The following is a 19,264-nucleotide window of genomic DNA, read 5'->3' as shown; positions in this document are numbered from 1 at the left end:
CCTGAGGTCAGGAGTTCGAGACCAGCCTGGCCAACATGGAGAAACCCTGTCTGTACTAAAAATACAAAAATTAGCCAGGTATGGCGGCACATGCCTGTAATCCCAGCTACTTGGGAGGCTGAGGGGGGAGAATCACTTGAACACGGGAAGCGGAGGTTTCGGTGAGCCGAGATCACACCATTGCACTCCAGCCTGGGCAAAAAGGAACAAAATTCCATCTCAAAAAAAAAAAGATTAGCCCTCGGTTTCAGAAATGTAGAATATTAGGGCATACCCTGGATCTACTCAACCAGAACCTGCATTTTAACGCATTTCTCAGGTGATTCATGGGCACACTGCAGTTGAAGAAGTGCTGCCTTAAGAGGCCTGCCAAGACAATAACAACCGCCGCTGTATAGACTACGAATGGCAGAAAAAAGTAACTCTTCCTCAACCCGCATACGTTTGTAGTTGGGACAGACTCACAAGAAAAGACAGATTAACAAGAGAAAAACAAGCAAGTGTAGTAATGCATGCAGTGCACGTCCCGTGGGAGAAAAGTAACTCAAAGCAGTGGCTTTAGGAGTCTGGCTTATGTCGTATATTTGGCAAAGAACAATACAGTTCAGAGAAGTGACAAGACAAAGGGGAAGCTGTCCCAGGATCCTAGAAGTGGGACAATGTGGAAAGGCAAATTTATGGGAAATGAAGAGAGTGAAATCCACTGGCAGAATCTCCTGGCTTTGTTGCTGAGCTGATAAAAGATTGTAAAGGAGAATTTACATCCTGGCTTTAGGTGCAAAATAGGCGGACGGTAGGAGACCTTTTGTCTTTGCAATTCTCTGCCCTGCTTTTAGGCAAACAGAAGGAAGGCAGAGAGCTTTTCTGTCTGCTTCTTAATTGCCTTTAGCTCAAAAAACATTTATGTCAAAGAGGCATATTTTGAGGTGACACATTCTGGTTTCTTTCAACAAATACTCCTGAATACTGATTATTAAGCAGGGTCTGCACTCCAGTGACTGTTCTAAGTGTTTTTATGCATTGTCTCATACAGATTTTGCATCAAATTCATCAGAGAGGATTATTCTCATTTTGCACCTGGGGAAGCTGAAATCATAGAAGGGCTAAACAACTTTCTTCTTTTTTTTTTTTTGAAATGGAGTCTTGCTTTGTTGCCCAGGCTGGAGTGCAATGATGGCACGATCGTGGCTCACTGCAACGTCCACCTCCCGGATTCAAGTAATTCTCCTGCCTCAGCCTCCCGAGTAGGGGGCACTACAGGCACCCGCCACCATGCCTGGCTAAGTTTTGTACTTTCAGTAGAGACAGGGTTTTGCCATGTTGGCCAGGCTGGTCTTGAACTCCTGACCTCGTAATCTGCCCACCTTGGCCTCCCAAAGTGCTGGGATTACAGGAATGAGCCACCACATCCAGCCAATAACTTTCTTAAGGTTAAGCATCTAGTGTATATCAGAGCAGGAATCTGAGTGATTGTCCACTTGCCTTTAAAGTTTATCCTCTTGATGACTGTAATTTGTTTATTTGATTCAAAAATGTTGTCAGCACCCTCATTCGAGGTGTTAAAAGATAATTTTCATATAAAGGTAAAACCATACAGATATGAAAATGATCACTTTTTAAATATTTATTTTATTTTTATTTTTAAGACAGGGTCACACTGTCACCCAGGAGTTCAGTGGTGTGATCGTGGCTCACTGCAGGCTTGAACTCCTGGGCTCAGGCAATCCTCCTGTCTCAGCTTCTGGAGTAGCTGGGACTACAGCCATGTACTACCATGCCTGGCTATTTTTTAAACATTTTTTTATAAAGATGAGTTCTTGAAATTTTGCTCAGGCTGCTTTCGAACTCCTGGGCTCAACCGTAAAGATTTAATTTAAATCATCGGTGAGAAAACTGGAAAGGTGTTACAACCAGTTCAAAGGAGAATCCACAGAATAGATACATTTACATGTATAGATCAGAACTACTGAGCTGAGTGTGTCATTGGAGGCAGAACTACTTTTTCCTTGTGGTGTGGGAGAGGGAAGAGTTGCCTCTCCCCTGGACACAATTCATTTGCATGCCTATGGATAAGCATTATTTTGTACTGCTATCAGTTATGCACAATTTATAGAATTGCAAAATAGCTCTGTTAAAGAAGAAAGTATTCATGACACTCGTTAAAACAGTATGGCAGAATTTATTCAGGACTATTGTGGTAGGTGTAGAGATTACTGCAATGGGGTTTGTAGTAGGGAAGAGAGATTGGGGTCAACTTCGAATACAAGGAAAAGTGGGGATTTATAGGCAAGGAGCAGGGCAGCGGGGTCAGTGGATGGAAAATCACTAAGAGGAAGCATCAGGGGTAAGGTGCAATTCTGCGTAAGGCCGACTAGGGTGATCAGACATCACCTAGGGCATGGTGAGGGATGAAGAATTTTATCAGAAATCAAAGATGGTCAGACATTAAGCGTAGGGAATTCTGGCCAAACTGACTTAGTAAAATCTTTGCTAAGATGAGCTCTTGAGGTTGTGTCCAAGGATGAGGCCTTGTTGAAAAAGAACTGGGGTAGCTTGGTTAAGGAGAAAATCTTCGTCAGCTCCCATAGACTCAGAATTCGATACAATGGAGGGGCTGGTGATGCTACGGACAATGAGATGGTTCTCCATTGAAGGGCAAATTTTCCCCTATTTGGGAGGTAGAATGGCATAATGTCTGAGTTCAAAACTCCACTCCACTTCCAACTCGCACAGTCACTTCGGGTATGTTATTTAATCTTCCAGTGTCTCAATTTCCTCAGTTTATAAAATGGACCTAGTACCTAACCTGCATGTTCAATATGAGAAGTAAATGAAATGATGACACGTGTAAACTTCTTAAAACAATACACATGGCACCTAACGACCATTTAATATACGTCACTCTTATGACCTTCATTCTTTTTTCTTGAGACAGTGTCTTCCTCTGTCGCCCAGGCTGGAGTGCAGTGGCACCATCTCTGCTCACTGCAGCCTCTGCCTCCCGGGTTCAAGCAATTCTCCCACCTCAGCCTCCCAAGTAGCTGAGATTACAGGCATGCACCACCACGCCCGGGTAATTTTTTTTGTAATTTCAGTAGAGACGGAGTTTCATGATGTTGGCCAGGCTGGTCTCGAACTCCTGACCTCAGGTGATCCACCTGCCTTGGCCTCCCAAAGTGATGGAGTTACAGGCATGAGCCACTGTGCCCGGCTCCTTCATTCTTAACTAAGATGGCATATGAGGATTTTTACATCAGGGAATGTGAATATTAATATTAAAAAATACTTAGCGTATCCACGATTTTCAAATTCAAGGCACACTAAAGAAAGGTCAAAATAATCTTAGCTGTTTAGAGTAAGAAAAAATATGTATATTAGACAAGTGCAGTAATGAGAAGGGGAAAAAGAGTAGAATGAGGAATTCAATCTGTAACTGATGGTTAACAATCAATTGAGATAACTCACTACCTTCAGACCAGCCTAGAGTAAGAGAATATCATTGGAAGTCGGTTAAAAAAGACAGAAACACTGCACTGTGGGTGAATTCCACACTGACTCTACACTTTTAGGCTTGCTTCCCACAGCCAAAGACCTGTCACTTCTGGACCAGTGAAATGAGACATGGATGCTCATGTCTGCAACTTGTTTTCAATCTGTTTCTATTTTATTTTATCTCTACTCAGCTAAAGACACCATTTCCTAATTAGGGTCCTACTTTTGCACACTGAATTTGAGGTTTTTATAAATCTCCATATCAAATCTGTCCTTGTGATAACTCCCACTTCAGGCAACTGAGGCAAGCCAATACTTTCTGACTGCACAAAGGACTCACGCCTGAGCCAGGTCCATCTGTTTCCCCGTTTGGGGTAATCTGTGTGGTGGAGGGAGACTGAAATTCAGAAGAAGTGAGTCTGTGAGGTTCATTCCTGTGAATCCTTCCCTTAACATTAGAGTGATGGGCAGCGATAGTGTTCATGGTGTAGGGAAAATTTTGTGCCACAATGGATAGGTTTGCACTGTTGAGATCACATACTTCTTCGACTTTTTTTGTTGTTTTCCTTTTATTATTATACTTTAAGTTCTAGGGTACATGTGCATAACGTGCAGGTTTGTTACATATGTATACATGTGCTATGTTGGTGTGCTGTACCCATTAACTCATCATTTACATTAGGCATATCTCCTAATGGTTCCCTCCCCCCTCCCCCACCCCAACAACAGGCACCAGTGTGTGATGTTCCCCTTCCTGTGTCCATGAGTTCTCATTGTTCAATTCCCACCTATGAGTGAGAACATGCGGTGTTTGGTTTTTTGTCCTTGCGATAGTTTGCTGAGAATGATGGTTTCCAGCTTCATCCATGTCCCTACAAAGGACATGAACTCATCCTTTTTTATAGCTGCATAGTATTCCATGGTGTGTATGTGTTTTCTTAATCCATCTATCATTGATGGACATTTGGTTTGGTTCCAAGTCTTTGCTATTGTGAATAGTGCCGCTATAAACATACGTGTGTATGTGTCTTTATAGCAGCATGATTTATAATCCTTTGGGTATATACCCAGTAATGGGATGGCTGGGTCAGATGGTATTTCTAGTTCTAGATCCCTGAGGAATTGCCACACTGACTTCCACAATGGTTGAACTAGTTTACAGTCCCACCAACAGTGTAAAAGTGTTCCTATTTCTCCACATCCTCTCCAGCACCTGTTGTTTCTTGACTTTTTAATGATCTCCATTCTAACTGGTGTGCGATGGTGTCTCATTGTGGTTTTGATTTGCATTTCTCTGATGGCCAATGATGAGCATTTTTTCATGTGTCTGTGGGCGCATAAATGTCTTCTTTTGAGAAGTGTCTGTTTATATCCTTTGCCCATTGGTTGATGGGGTTGTTTTTCTCTTGTAAATTTGTTTGAATTCTTTGTAGATTCTGGATATTAGCCCTTTGTCAGATGAGTAGATTGCAAACATTTTCTCCCATTCTGTAGGTTGCCTGTTCACTCTGATGGTAGTTTCTTTTGCTGTGCAGAAGCTCTTTAATTAGATCCCATTTGTCAATTTTGGCTTTTGTTGCCATTGCTTTTGGTGTTTTAGATATGAAGTCTCTGCCCATGCCGATGTCTTGAATGGTATTGCCTAGGTTTTCTTCTAGGGTTTTTATGGTTTTTAGGTCTAACATTGAAGTCTCTAATCCATCTTGAATTAATTTTAGTATAAGGTGTAAGGAAGGGATCCAGTTTCAGCTTTCTACATATGGCTAGCCAGTTTTGCCAGCACCATTTATTAACTAGGGAATCCTTTCCCCATTTCTTGTTTTTGTCAGGTTTGTCAAAGATCAGGTTGTTGTAGATGTGTGGTATTATTTCTGAGGGCTCTGTTCTGTTCCATTGGTCTATATCTCTGTTTTGGTACCAGTACCATGCTGTTTTGGTTACTGTAGCCTTGTAGTATAGTTTGAAGTCAGGTAGTGTGATGCCTCCAGCTTTGTTCTTTTGGCTTAGGATTGTCTTGGCAATGCGGGCTCTTTTTTGGTTCCATATGAACTTTAAAGTAGTTCTTTCCAATTCTGTGAAGAAAGTCATTGGTAGCTTGATGGTGATGACACTGAATCTATAAATTACCTTGGGCAGTATGGCCATTTTCACAATATTGATTCTTCTTATCCATGAGCATGGAATGTTCTTTCATTTGTTTGTGTCCTCTTTTATTGCGTTGAGCAGTGGTTTGTAGTTCTCCTTGAAGAGGTCCTTCACATCCCTTGTCAGTTGGATTCCTAGGTATTTTATTCTCTTTGAAGCAATTGTGAATGGGAGTTCACTCATGATTTGGCTCTCTGTTTGTCTGTTATTGGTGTATAAGAATGCTTGTGATTTTTGCACATTGATTTTGTATTCTGAGATTTTGCTGAAGTTGCTTATCAGTTTAAGGAGATTTTGGGCTGAGACGATCATGGGGTTTTCTAGATATACAATCATGTCATCTGCAAACAGGGACAATTTGACTTCCTCTTTTCCTACTTGAATATCCTTTATTTCTTTCTCCTGCCTGATTGCCCTGGCCAGAACTTCCAACACTACGTTGAATAGGAGTGGTGAGAGAGGGCATCCCTGTCTCGTGCCACTTTTCAAAGAGAATGCTTTCAGTTTTTGCCCATTCAGTATGATATTGGCTGTGGGTTTGTCATAGATAGCTCTTATTATTTTGAGATACGTCCCATCAATACCTAATTTATTGAGAGTATTTAGCATGAAGGGTTGTTGAATTTTGTCAAAGGCCTTTTCTGCATCTATTGAGATGATCATGTGGTTTTTGTCTTTGGTTCTGCTTATATGCTGGATTACGTTTAGTGATTTGCATTTGTTGAACCAGCCTTGCATCCCAGGGATGAAGCCCACTTGATCATGGTAGATAAGCTTTTTGATGTGCTGCTGCATTTGGTTTGCCAGGATTTTATTTTGGAGACAGAATCTCACTTTATCACCCAGGATGGAGTGCAGTCACGTGATCTCAGCTCACTGCAACCTCCGCCTCCTGGGTTCAAGCAATTCTCCTGCCTCAGCCTCCCAAGTAGCTGGGATTATAGGTATGTGCCATCATGCCCAGCTAAGTTTTGTATTTTTGGTAGACATGGGGTTTCACCATGTTAACCAGGCTGGTCTCGAACTCTGACCTTAGGTGATCCACCAACCTCGGCCTCCCAAAGTGCTGGGATTATAGGTATGAGCCACTGCACCTGGCCAGATCACACACCTCTGAGTTATCTGATTCTGATCCTGTGGGAGCTATTTTATAACTCCAAGTTGCAGTTAACTGATAGCAATGCAAAATAATTCTTGTCCATAAATATGCAAATTATGTCCTGCGTGGTAGAGGTCCTAATGACTCACCCTGCCCCTCACTTTGCCAGTTCTTTTACTGGCACATTCATCTCAATATTCCTGATCTGCAAAGGTGGTGGTGCTCTGCATTCTCCTTTGAACTGCTTCCCTCATTATGAGTAAAATAAAAGCTTTCACACATGTTCATTTGATATGTGCATGAGAGTTACAATTTTACTTTTTTTTTTTTTTTTTTTTTTTTGAGACAGAATCTCCCTCAGTCATCCAGGTTGGAGTGCAGTGGTGCAAAGCATACTGCAGTCTCCACCTCCTGGGCTCAAGCAATCCTCCCACCTCAGCTTCCTGAGTAGCTGGGACCACAGGCACACACCTCCGCATTTGGCTAATTTTTAAATTGTATACAGAGACAGGAGTCTCACTATGTTACCCAGGCTGGTCTCAAACTCCTAGGCTCAAGACCCTCCCCTACCTTGGCCTCCCAAAGTGCTGGGATTACAGGTGTAAGCCACCTCACCTGGCTGATTTTACATTGTTGAAAACTATCTTGCAACTATGGTAGGAGGGCAAAATACATTAAGGTAACCGACTCAGAAGCAGAGAGCTAGCTAATTAATCTTCACTGAGGGTAACTGAAGGCAAATAAAAGCCAACTAAGCAGAGAATATTTGCAGACATTTTTGCAATTTTAAGCTGCCTGCAATGTTTGTGTATAAAAGAATGAAGTTCTATGAAGTCATTTTAAGAAAAGTTCCTCTATTTTGAATTAAACGGCACTCACCAAAACATAGAATCATGGTTTCTTGAAATTAATATGATTATGGAAGGTAGCCGGCTTTCATTCTGCAATCTCAGATGGTAATTGTGTGTTTACTTGTCTGTCATCCCCACCAGGCTGTTTGCTTCAAGGCAGCAAAGAAACTGTTTTCTACCTTGTTTTATCTCCAGAACTTACCATTCTCTGGCACAGATATCAGGTGAAGGACGAAATTAAAAGGCAGCCAGAATCTGCCCCTCATCTTTGTAGGCACCGTGACTTGATTTTGTCAGTTCCTGAGTATAATGGATATACAAAGGTACACTTTTGTTAACCAGATTCATACAAGATGATTTATAAACCAGAATATTAATTTGTTAATTAAAAAGAGTATTCAAATCATGCAGTAGACTATGATGCTTGCCTTTCTCCCTCGGGAAAACTACATGGTGTGTGTGTGTATGTGTGTGTGTGTGTGTGTGTGTTGGGGGGGGTGGTGGCTACATTATAATTAGAAGTTTGCTTAATGAGCTGGAAGTTGGTGCACAGCTAATGACTGTGGCCTCTGTCCCAGGGGCAGGTCAGCCTGTTACATCCCTCTATGGTGCTCAGCATGCTGGTGGCTAGGGTGCTGTCCTGGCTCCTCATCCCTGGAATGAGGACAGAGTGTTTCTAAGTATATGGAAAGAACCTTATAATCCTTTGGGCTTTCTGTTTTTTGATAATATTCCCTGTCTGTTAAAACATTCTTTCTTCAGAGAGAGTAACACTGATTTGGTTTTAAGCTTTACATTTAAATTCACAATCCAGTTTTAGCCCCTGCACAGTCACTGTAAATAGAATTTGGGATATTCTGGAAACTCCTTTGTCACCCATATGCAGATTATTCTTTGGGATGTTTTACTTGGCCAGGGGACTGATTGCATGATTGTATTAATTACAAGTCATATGCAGAGCGTGACATTAATTCTAGAGGTCTTAGAGGTCTTTGTGGATGATCGGTAAGCACTGATGGCATTATTTTGTAGGGATTGAATAGTTTGTTTCCTTCAAGAGGCATTCTTCACACTATCAGAGTCTTAATTTTTTTTTTTTTTTTCTTAAGATAGAGTCTTGCTCTGTCACCCAGGCTGGAGTGCAATGGTGCAATCTCTGCTCACTGCAACCTCTGCCTCCCGGGTTCAGGCGATTCTCCTGCCTCAGCCTCCTGAGTAGCTGGGATTACAGGCACGCGCCACCATGCCTAGCTAATTTTTGTATTTTTAGTAGAGATGGGGTTTTGCCATGTTGACCAGCCTGGGCTTGAACTCCTGACCTCAGGTGATCCACCCGCCTCAGCCTCCCAAAGTGCTGGGATTACAGGCATGAGCCACTGTGCCCAGCCCAGAGTCTTACTTTTTCTTACTTGGCAGTAGCCATTGTAGTCTCTAAGCTTTTAGCTATTCTGCGGAATCTTGTCAGCAGGGCTTGTAAAGTGATCACTTTCAACTCAAGAATGACTTATACAGATATAATTTTTTAAAAGTACATCAACCATATGTGGATAACAGTGATAGCAGAACTGCTTGTTTTTGTGCATCTTTTCTTTCCAACCTTATTAAAGATTTTTACCCCCCAAACATACTGAAGTGATGAAAACATGCCTAAAGTCTTGGTTGCCAGTACCAAACAAACAAATTCTGTAATCAAATAATAAAAGCAGCCAGAAGCCATAATATAAGACTGGAAGGAATTAAAAAAAGGAAATGTGTACCAATTAATGGTTAACAAATGCAGGCAGGGGCCAGGTGGTGGATGGCTTTGCATGCCCAGTTAATAAGGAGTACAGAGCACATCTCAAGAGCGATGGGGATGGAAGGTCTTTGAGCAGGGAAATGATGTGATCAAATGTGCACAGGAGACCAGGCACAGTGGCTCACGCCTGTAATCCCAGCACTTTGGGAGGCTGAGGCAGTCGGATCACCTGAGGTCGGGAGTTCGAGACCAGCCTGGCCAACATGGTAAAATCCTGTCTCTGCTAAAAATACAAAAATTAGCCTGGCGTGGTGGCAGGCATCCTGTAATCCCAGCTACTCAAGAGGCTGAGGCAGGAGAATCACTTGAACCCAGGAGGTGGAGGTTGCAGTGAGCCGAGAATGCGCCATTGCACTCCAGCCTGGACAAGAGCGAGACTTCGTCTCAGAAAAAAAAAAATGTGCATACGAGACAACCCACCGCAGAGAAAATGAGGATGGAGCTGAAGGGGAAAGAGGTTGGCAGAGGTGTTTACAGGAAGCCAGCAGGCTAAGACAGGAGACATGGAGGCAGTGTATGGGGGAACACCAGTAAAGTGAATACCAGCCACTTACTTTAAATTAACATCAGAAAAAGAAGACTCATGGGAAACACTCACTCTTATGCACTGGCCCAAGAAAGAACCTGAGAAAGGACCCTGAGTAGTAGTCAGAGGTCAAAGGACAAGAAGAGAGGACTGTGGTGGAAGCCAGGCACTGAGTGAGTTGTCAGTGGTTCAGATACCCCTCGGGGGTCAAATGACAAATGTTGAAATAGCTCTTGGACTTGGTGATGCTTTCCAAGAATGGTTTAGTGGATTTGCAGGTAAAGAAAAGGGACAAGAGTTGGTTGCACTTCGAACAAAAGGGAAGGCAATAGATGGAGGAGCATAGCACAATGGGTGATTTCGTTTGTTTTTGATTTTAAGATGGAATTGAGCTGGGGAAGGAGACCATGGTAGGGAAAGGAGAAAGATTCAGGAGAGAGAAAAATCAAGGGATGGGCTGGATCTCAGAGGAGATAGAGGGGGATGTGATGGCAGGTGGATTATTCTTTTGTGAGAGGAGAGACATTTCTTTCTCTGAGAAGGAAAGTCAGGGTGGCTTGTACTTACAGGCCAATGCTCACCCAGCTGCACCATGTTTCTCTGAAAAAGGAGCACAGTTAAATGAGAAGTTAGGAGTCCAGAGAACAGGCAAAAACAATAAGAAACAGTGGATGCCTAGTGTAGCCATGGAGGGAATTGGGCATGTAATAGAATTGCCAAGGTATATAAAAGGCCCTGCAGATTGGACACTATGAATTTACCAAGGCACAAACCCACCCGCATGATTTTTTTTCCAGCACTCCTCATGGGTCAGGTATAGGAATATAGGATGCCAGGGGCTGTATTGCTACATTATTGCAGATTTGCCAGGTGACAAGATGTCAATGGATCAGGGAATTGAGAGGGCTGTCAAGATGTGACAAATGCTACAAGTAGGCAGAAAAATAATCTTGCACAGTGACATGTGAACAGAGATTGTGATCTTCTAATGGAGCAATTAGAGAAGTATTGGCAGAACAGTTATAGCCATCTCCACTCATGGGTCGGAGGCTTCTCATGCCAACCTGACTACAGAGTTCTAGCAGAACACCATGAGGGTCGCCATGGTCTCTCCCATAACTTGTCTCTTTGGGGGCACTCTCAACTGTATAGTTTGGCAGTTCTGATGTGAACAGGTCATTTTTTCTATTTCAGCTAATTCTGGTATGAAGCGTTTTTTGTTTTTTTTTTTTTTTTTTTTTAAGTTTTGCTCTTGTTGCCCAGGCTGGAGTGCAATGGTGCAATCTTGGCTCACCACAACCTTCGCCTCCTGGGTTCAAGCAATTCTCCTGCCTCAGCCTCCTGAGTAGCTGGGATTACAGGCACATGCCACCACACCCGACTAATTTTTTATTTTTAGTAGAGATGGGGTTTCTCCATGTTGGTCAGGCTGGTCTTGAACTCCTGACCTCAAGTGATCTGCCTGCCTTGGCCTCCCAAAGTGCTGGGATTACAGGCGTGAGCCACCACACCTGGCAAGTTTTTAAGAAGTGCTTTCAACAGAAAATTGGAATAAAATTAAATTTTTTTTTTTCAGTTTCAGAATTGACAGAAACAGAATTCATACTTTGAGCCTGCAAGAGTCTGGCTTCAGGGTTTTGGTTCTTAGAGTTTGCCTGGCAACCCTACTGAGTACTATTCTTTTTCTCTCCCTAGACTCAACTGCTCAGACTTCTAACTTGGTTAGTTTTAGGTGGGTCCCTCTGCATTCATATGCTGGACTTCTACCTGGAAAGGAGTTCTCCTGCAGCAGGATGTGATATGATCCCCAGTATATTAGTCGATTTTCATGCTGCTGATAAAGACATACCCGAGACTGGGTAATTATAAAGAAAAAGACATTTAATGGACTCACAGTTCCACGTGGCTGGGGAGGCCTCACAATCATGGCAGAAGGCGAAAGGCACGTCTTACATGGTGGTAGACAAGAGAGACAATGAGAATCAAGCGAATGGGGTTTCCCCTTATAAAACCATCGGACTTATTCACTACCATGAGAACAGTATGGGGGAAAGTGCCCCCCACGATTCAATTAGCTCCAACAGGGTCCTTCCCACAACACGTGGGAATTGTGAAAGCTATAATTCAAGATGAGATATGGGGGGGGACACAGCCAAACCATATCACCCAGTAGTCCTTCCTGGGCTTACAAATCAGCCCACGCTTGTCTTGCAGCCATCTCTTGTGCCACCATGTTGTTTCTGGTTTAGAGTCTTTGCAATTCCTACTTTCACCTTGATCAATTTCTCTCAAACCCCTATGACTTATCTGAGAGATGTCCCCAAATCAGCATTTTTTAAAAAAGGACTCAACCCAATGTCTTCACCTGTGGTGTGCCCCAACCTCTTAGATGGGATCTGCTCACAGCTAGTGTCCACTCTTATCCCAGAATTGAGAAGGTCTCTTTCCGGAGCAAGTTTGAATGACATTAGATGAAAAAAGGAGGAAAACTCTGAAGACTCTTGAAATGAAAAGGAGGGGACAGGGAAGGTACAGAGGCAAAGATAACTAAAATGGCTTCTCTGTCTGTACCTTTCATTACTGGGTGACTTCTTACCAGTGTGAGATGCTTCCTACCTCTATGGCAATAATAATGACTGATTTGAGGAAATAATGCAATAATGACTTTGAGAGAGTAAGAACACATTTATTTACTAACTTCTGCTTGTCAGGTGTTTTTATATACATCCCATTAAATTTCTAAAATTCCTTTATTGGGTAAGGATTTTTTTTTTTTTTTTCTTAAAGGCAATCCCAAAGCTCAAGAGCTAAAGTCAGAGAGTGGAGCCCAGATTCAGAGACTGGCCTTGCTGACTCTGAAGACCCTGTTTGGTCCCCAGGACTTCATTCTGTCACCTCCACTTCTACCCCAGATCCTCTCATTTGTTTCCACATATCTTCTGTGATTTCAGTTTGCCCAATTAAACCTGTTCTGAGTTTTTATTTAAAAAGATACCCTCTCTGATTTAAGAAGAGGCATAGGAGACACAATCCTACTGGTGCCTACTGGTCACAGTTTCACAATTCAATACTGCAACGTCATCATAATTCAAAGCATTGCTGGCTTGCTAATTCACTTCATTAACAGTCCTGCCTGCATAAAATACAAGGCAAATGGGAAATAAACAAATCCTTGGACAGTATAATACATTCAGAAAGCACAGAGGGTGATGCGTGGAGACTGAACTGGAGGGAAGTGGGAAGGAAGTGGCGGGAGAGATAAATTCTACCAGGATTAGGAGGGACTTTTGTAAGCCCATGTGTACTCTGCAGGCAGTGTTTTTAGAAAGGATTTCTGAGAAATATTGGAGAATTAATTATGATTCTGTCTTGTTTATTTCTTTACCTTTATGCCTTCCTATCCCTCACTTCCCACATCCAATCTCCTAGGAAGTCCTGTCAGTCTTGCCTCTAGAATGGATCTCAAATCTGCCCACTTCTCTTCCTGCCCATGGACACAGGTGTGGTGAAGTCTCCAGTTACACCTGTGTCAGATCTCCTCTCTGGGGACACAGGAGGGTGGCTCATTTCTGACTCCCACGTTACAATCAGGTGGGGCACGTGACCAGCTCTGGCTAATGATGCATTGTAATTCTGGTTCAAACATTTGGATACAGGGAAAGACCTTCCAGCATGTTCTTCTCCTGCAACATCAATTATGGAAGCAGGTAATTGAAATGAAGGTGCCACAAGACTGAAGCAATTTGGATCCCTGTATTAGAGTTCTCTAGAAAAACAGAAACAATAGAGAGATAGCAAGAGATTTATTACGAGGGATTAGCTCCCATAATTAGGGGAGGCTGAGAAGTCCCATGACCTGCCTTCTCCAAGCTGGAGCCCCAGGAAAGCCAGTGGTGTAGTTCAGTCTAAGCCCAAAGGCTGAGGAGACTTTGATGGAAACCGTGGGGCTAACAGTATAAGTCCCAGTCTGAATATGAAGGTCCTAGAACCAGGAGCACCGATGTCCAAGGGCAGGAGAAAACGACATCCCAGCTCAAGAAGAGAGAGTGTACTCACCCTTCCTCCACTTTTTTGTTCTATCCAAGTGCTCAGCAGATTGGATGCTGCCCACCCACATTGGTGAGGGCAGCCTTTACTCAGTCTATTGATTCAAATACTCATCTGTTCCAGAAATACCTTCACAGCCACACCCAGAAATCATGTTTTACCAGTTATCTGGGCACCCCTATGCCCAATCAAGTTGACACAGAAAATGAACCATCAAAAGCCCTAAGCCACATGGAACACAGCTGCCCTAGACGGGCCTCCAGACATAGAGTGGGCATTTCATCAGCAAGAAACAAACCTTTGTTTTATAAAGCAATTGAGAGCTTGACGTTGTTTGTTATCACATCATGGTCTATCCTATCCTGACAAGTAAAAGGAGTTGCCATCAGCTCTCTCCTAGAGTCCTGTAGAAACCTCCTAACTTTTTCACTTCCTCTCTTGCCCCATTTCTCCTCATTTCTCTGCAATCACGCCATGGCTCTTTAGCCTTGAATCCTATTATCTTTTCATTTCCTTAGATAATCCAGGCTGCTCCCATTTTGGAACCATTGCACATTTATTTTTTTGAGACAGGGTCTTACTCTTACTGCACTCCAGGCTGGAGTGCAGTGGCCCGATCATGGCTCACTGCAGCCTTGGACTCCTGGGCTCAAGTGATTTGCCTGCCTCAGCTCCCCAAAGTGCTGGGACTAGAGGTGAGCCACTGCGCCTGGCCTGCACACACTTTTTCCTCTGCCTTGAATGCACTACCCACTTTGTTTGGATCATCCTTGGGTGTCTCCATCTAAATGACACTCCCTTGGAGGCCTCCTCTGACCCCTCAGTGTGAGTAGAGACCTACTCTTCTGAGCCACCTACTCTGGTTCAACCATAACCAATCACAGTTCGTAATTCCATATTCATTTGTGTGGTTATTTGTTGATTGATATCTTTCTCCTTAATTAGACTGCAAGCTCCATTAGGGAATGAGACCATGTCTATTTTCTCTTCCTCCCTGTCCTAAATAACCTGTGTGTGGGCCCAACCCATATTAGGCTATCAATGAATACCTTCAGGATGATGAAATAAATGCATTAACAGCAAGTCAGAGTTGCATATATATTTTTTAAGTCTAAGGAAAGAGATAGTTGATTTTTTTTTGAGCACTTAATATATGTGATGCATGTTACAAGTGGTTTACATTGTTTTCTTAGCATATATATATATCATGGCAATAACACTATGAGGTAAGCACAATTATCATTGATTTAGAAATATGGAAGTCTATGCCTGGAGTGGGTTCAATAACACGCCTATGTCCATGAGGCTCATTAGGCAGGCTGACTTTGTAACCCATGTCCTTAACCTGACTTCGGATTTTTTTTCTTTTGTTCCACTTCCAGTTTTCAAAGTTTATAAAACAAATAGCACCAGGCCAGTATATTGCAGCTATCAGAATAATCAAAGGCCAGATTTGTGTTCATTATGGAGAGAGTTAATGATCTCCTATGTCTGCATATTTTCTACCAAAGAAAACATCCTTTAAAAATGAACGCGACTGGGCGCAGTGGCTCAAGCCTGTAATCCCAGCACTTTGGGAGGCCCAGGCGGGCGGATCATGAGGTCAGGAGATGGAGACCATCCTGGCTAACATGCTGAAACCCCGTCTCTACTAAAAAAATACAAAAAATTAGCCGGGCATGGTGGCAGGTGCCTGTAGTCCCACCACTCGGGAGGCTGAGGCAGCAGAATGGCGTGAACTTGAGAGGTGGAGCTTGCAGTGAGTCAAGATGCACCACTGCACTCCAGCCTGGGCGACAGAGCAAGACTCCATCTCAAAAATAAATAAACAAATAAATAAAAATAAAATAAACGCAGTGATTAAAACTATTAAATTACTTGTTCATTGTAAATACTAACCTCAGAATAGGAGAACCTGCCAGTATAAAGTCCTCAAAGGCCGGGAGCGATGGCTCATGCCTGTAATCCCAGCACTTTGGGAGGCTGACACGGATGAATCATCTAAGGTCAAGAGTTCGAGACTAGCCGGAGCAACATGGAGAACTCCCATCTCTACTAAAAATACAAAATTAGCTGGGCGTGATGGCAGTCGCCTGTAATCCTAGCTACTAGGGAGGCTGAGGCAGGAGAATTACTTGAACCAGGGAGGTGGAGGTTGCAGTGAGCTGAGATCGTGCCATTGCACGCCAGCCTGGGCAACAAAAGCGAAACTCCATCTCAAAAAGAGAAAAAAAAAAAGTCTTCAAAATAGAGTTCTTTTACTTTTGACTTTACAGCATAAGTTTTTTGTTTTTTGTTTTTTTCATTTAGACCCATCAGAAATGAAAATATTAATTTCCTTTTCCATGGAGAAATCCAATAATGAAGTAAAAATCAGACTTCATTTGGACACACTTTATCAATTAAATCTGATTTTTGTTAACAATATCTTATAAGCTCTCATTTTAAATCAATCTTTTTAAAAATCTCTTTCATGAAACAGCACATATCTGAATGAGAAGTCGCTCCAACTGACGGAGAAATGCAAAAATCTGCAATATGGCATTGAGTCTTTCTCTAACAAAACGAAAGGGTAAGTTCTACTCTTCACATTTAATTTCCTTTTACAACAAGGGTTTTATATTCAGAATGTTTGACAGTGTCTCTGAAGTCATTTGGATATGAGACTGTGTTCACTCTCAGGCTTTCCATTGGGTTCTGAAGCTCCTGTTAATGAGCATGATGGACCCGGGGCCAAACAACGTGTACCAGGGTCAGACCCCGGCAGTGGGACTCAACTTATTTGTCCCTGGATCCACATTTGTTAAAAATATCATGTAGGGGCCAGGTGCGGTGGCTCATGGCTGTAATCCCAGTGTTTGGGGAGGCAGAGGCTAGAGGATTGCTTGAGGCCAGGAGTTTGAGACCAGGCTTGGCAACATAGCAAGACCCCCATCTCTACAAAAAATAATTAAAATTGGGTGGCATGTGCCTGTAATCCCAGCTACTCAAGAGGCGGAGGCAGGAGAATCGTTTGAAACCAGGAATTCAAGGTTGCAGTGAGCTATGATGGCACCACTGCACTCCAGCCCAGGGGACAGAGCAAGACCCTAACTCTAAAACTAATTTTTAAAATTAGCTGAATGTGGTGGCTCAGGTTTGTAGTTTCAGCTACTCAGGAGGTTGAGGAAGAACTGCTTGAGCCCAGGAGTTCAAGGCTGCAGTGAGCTATGATTGCACCACTGCGTCCAGCCTGGGTGACAGACCGAGATCCTGTCTCTAAAATCAACCAAAAAACTCCTCAAAACACCATGTTGTTTTACTGGCTCAACTTTTATAGGCCCTCAATCCTTTGAGAACGTGATACGTATTCTGAACGCTATCCTAGAAAAATACACACTTGTACAAAATTGTGCTTAGAATTTCAGCAGGTGAACGATTTACCCCGTCTCAGCTGTGACACTCCCTCAGCTTCCCCTGCGCTGCTTACAATCCTAGATTTTAGAGGGTTTGCTACAACATCTCCTTCAAAAAAAGGAAATCCAAGTGCTTCAGGCCTCATCTACATGGAAGAGGCACTGGTGGCCTGAGACTCTGAAGTGAGAAGCACCATGTTGATTGTTCCTAGAAGGCGCCCAGTCCAGTGGTGCTGGACAAAGGATGTGTGTGTGTCGGGCAGGGACACGAGGTTATGCCTGTAACCTCCCTGAAAGGAAGTAATCCGAGTTTCATCTTGCTTTATGCTTGCCTGACAACATTTGAAGATGGTTCAGGATAATGTAAACGCCCAATGGTTTCACCTTGCCCACTGCCTAGACAGAACCGATTTATCAAGACAGGGGAATTGCAATGGAGAAAGAGTAATTCACGCAGAGCTGGCTGTGTGGGAGACCGGAGTTTTATTACTCAAATCAGTCTCCCTGAGCGTTGGATCGGGGATCAGAGTTTTTACAGATAATTTGGAGGGTAGGCGCTTGGGAAGTGGGGAGTGCTGATGGTCAGGTTGGAGTGAATCAGGGAGTTGAAGTGAGTTTTTCTTGCCATCTTCTGTTCCTGGGTGGGACGGCAGAACTGGCTGAGCCAGATTACGAGTCTGGGGGTGTCAGCGGATCCATCCAGTCTAGGGTCTGAAAAATATCTCAAGTACTGATCTTAGATTTTACAGTAGTGCCGTTATCCCCAGGAGCAACATGGGGAGGTTCAGACTCTTGGAGCCAGAGGCCGCATGACCCCTAAACTGTAATTTCTAATCTTGTAGCTAATTTGTTAGTCCTGCAAAGGCAGACTGCTCCCCTGGCAGAAGGGAGTCCTTTCAGGAAAAGGCTATTATCAATTTTGTTTCAGAGTCAAACCATGAACTGAATTCCTTCTGAAAGTGAGTTCGGCCTACACCCAGGAATAAACAAGGACAGCTTAAAGATTAGAAGCAAGATGGAGTCGGTTAGGTCTGATTTCTTTCATGTCATAATTTCCTCAGTTATAATTTTCAAAGATGGTTTCAGTAAGAGGTATTGCTGATTTCCACATGCCAATCTTATACAAGGAAGACCCAGTGAGCGGTCTTCCTTGCCTTCATGTTTTTCGCTTTCTCTTCCTAATAATAATTCTCTTTCTCTCAATCTGTCTCTCTCACACACACACCTCTTCTTTTAATGTTAGAAATAGTGTTTAAGCAGCTGCCTCTAATCCATTCCTTCCCTTCCCTGGGGGTGTTGGAGTTTGACCTGGGGATAAAGAAACCAAGGTAGGTAAACTGGTTTAACCTGTTTCTCCACTGAGCCTCTGGGTAAATAGACTAATGATATTTGCTTAGAGGAAGAGAAGCATCCATTGAGTGTCCCTAGCAGGCTGATCTCTGGCTGAGGTCCTGCTTAAAGTTAATGGAATCCAGGATCCAGGAGGCAGGACTGCTTGGAGAATGGCTCAAAGGCTGTGGAACTCCCTGGGTCTAAAAGAGAAGCCGTTTCGTTGAACAATTTAAAGGTTCCTGCTGTGTGAGGAAGCCCACTGACCTCACCTGGAAACCTCACCTACTATCCTGGGCCATGTGCAAGTGGGAAGACAGGACTGGGGTGTCCACCCTTGATGTCCCAAGCCTGCCTCTGCTTTGTCTGAGTCTGTTGACACAACCAGAAATTATGTTTTACCAGCTATCTGGGCATGCCTGAGCCCAGTCACGTCGACGCAGAAAATGAACCATTGCAAGCCTTAAACCACACGCAGCACAGCTGTCCTAGACGGCCCTCCAGATATACAGTGGGCATTTCATGGGCAAGAAACAAACCTTTGTTTTGTAAAGCAATTGAGAGCTTGGCGTTATCATATCA

At 43.2% G+C, this 19,264-nt stretch overlaps 1 protein-coding gene across 1 annotated transcript in view; it reads left to right on the top strand.

The window, feature by feature from the left end:
• ST8SIA6 (ST8 alpha-N-acetyl-neuraminide alpha-2,8-sialyltransferase 6) overlaps positions 1 to 19,264 on the top strand; it is a 123,628-nt gene that overhangs the window by 34,482 nt on the left and 69,882 nt on the right. The window contains exon 3 of the mRNA XM_055296681.1: positions 16,441 to 16,530. Within this exon, the coding sequence (XP_055152656.1) occupies positions 16,441 to 16,530 (90 nt within the window). The remainder of the gene's footprint in view (positions 1 to 16,440; positions 16,531 to 19,264) is intronic.

The sequence above is a fragment of the Symphalangus syndactylus genome, chromosome 10 (assembly GCF_028878055.3).
Source record: "Symphalangus syndactylus isolate Jambi chromosome 10, NHGRI_mSymSyn1-v2.1_pri, whole genome shotgun sequence".
NCBI classification, from domain to species: domain Eukaryota; kingdom Metazoa; phylum Chordata; class Mammalia; order Primates; family Hylobatidae; genus Symphalangus; species Symphalangus syndactylus.
This window is presented reverse-complemented; position numbering and strand designations above follow the sequence as displayed.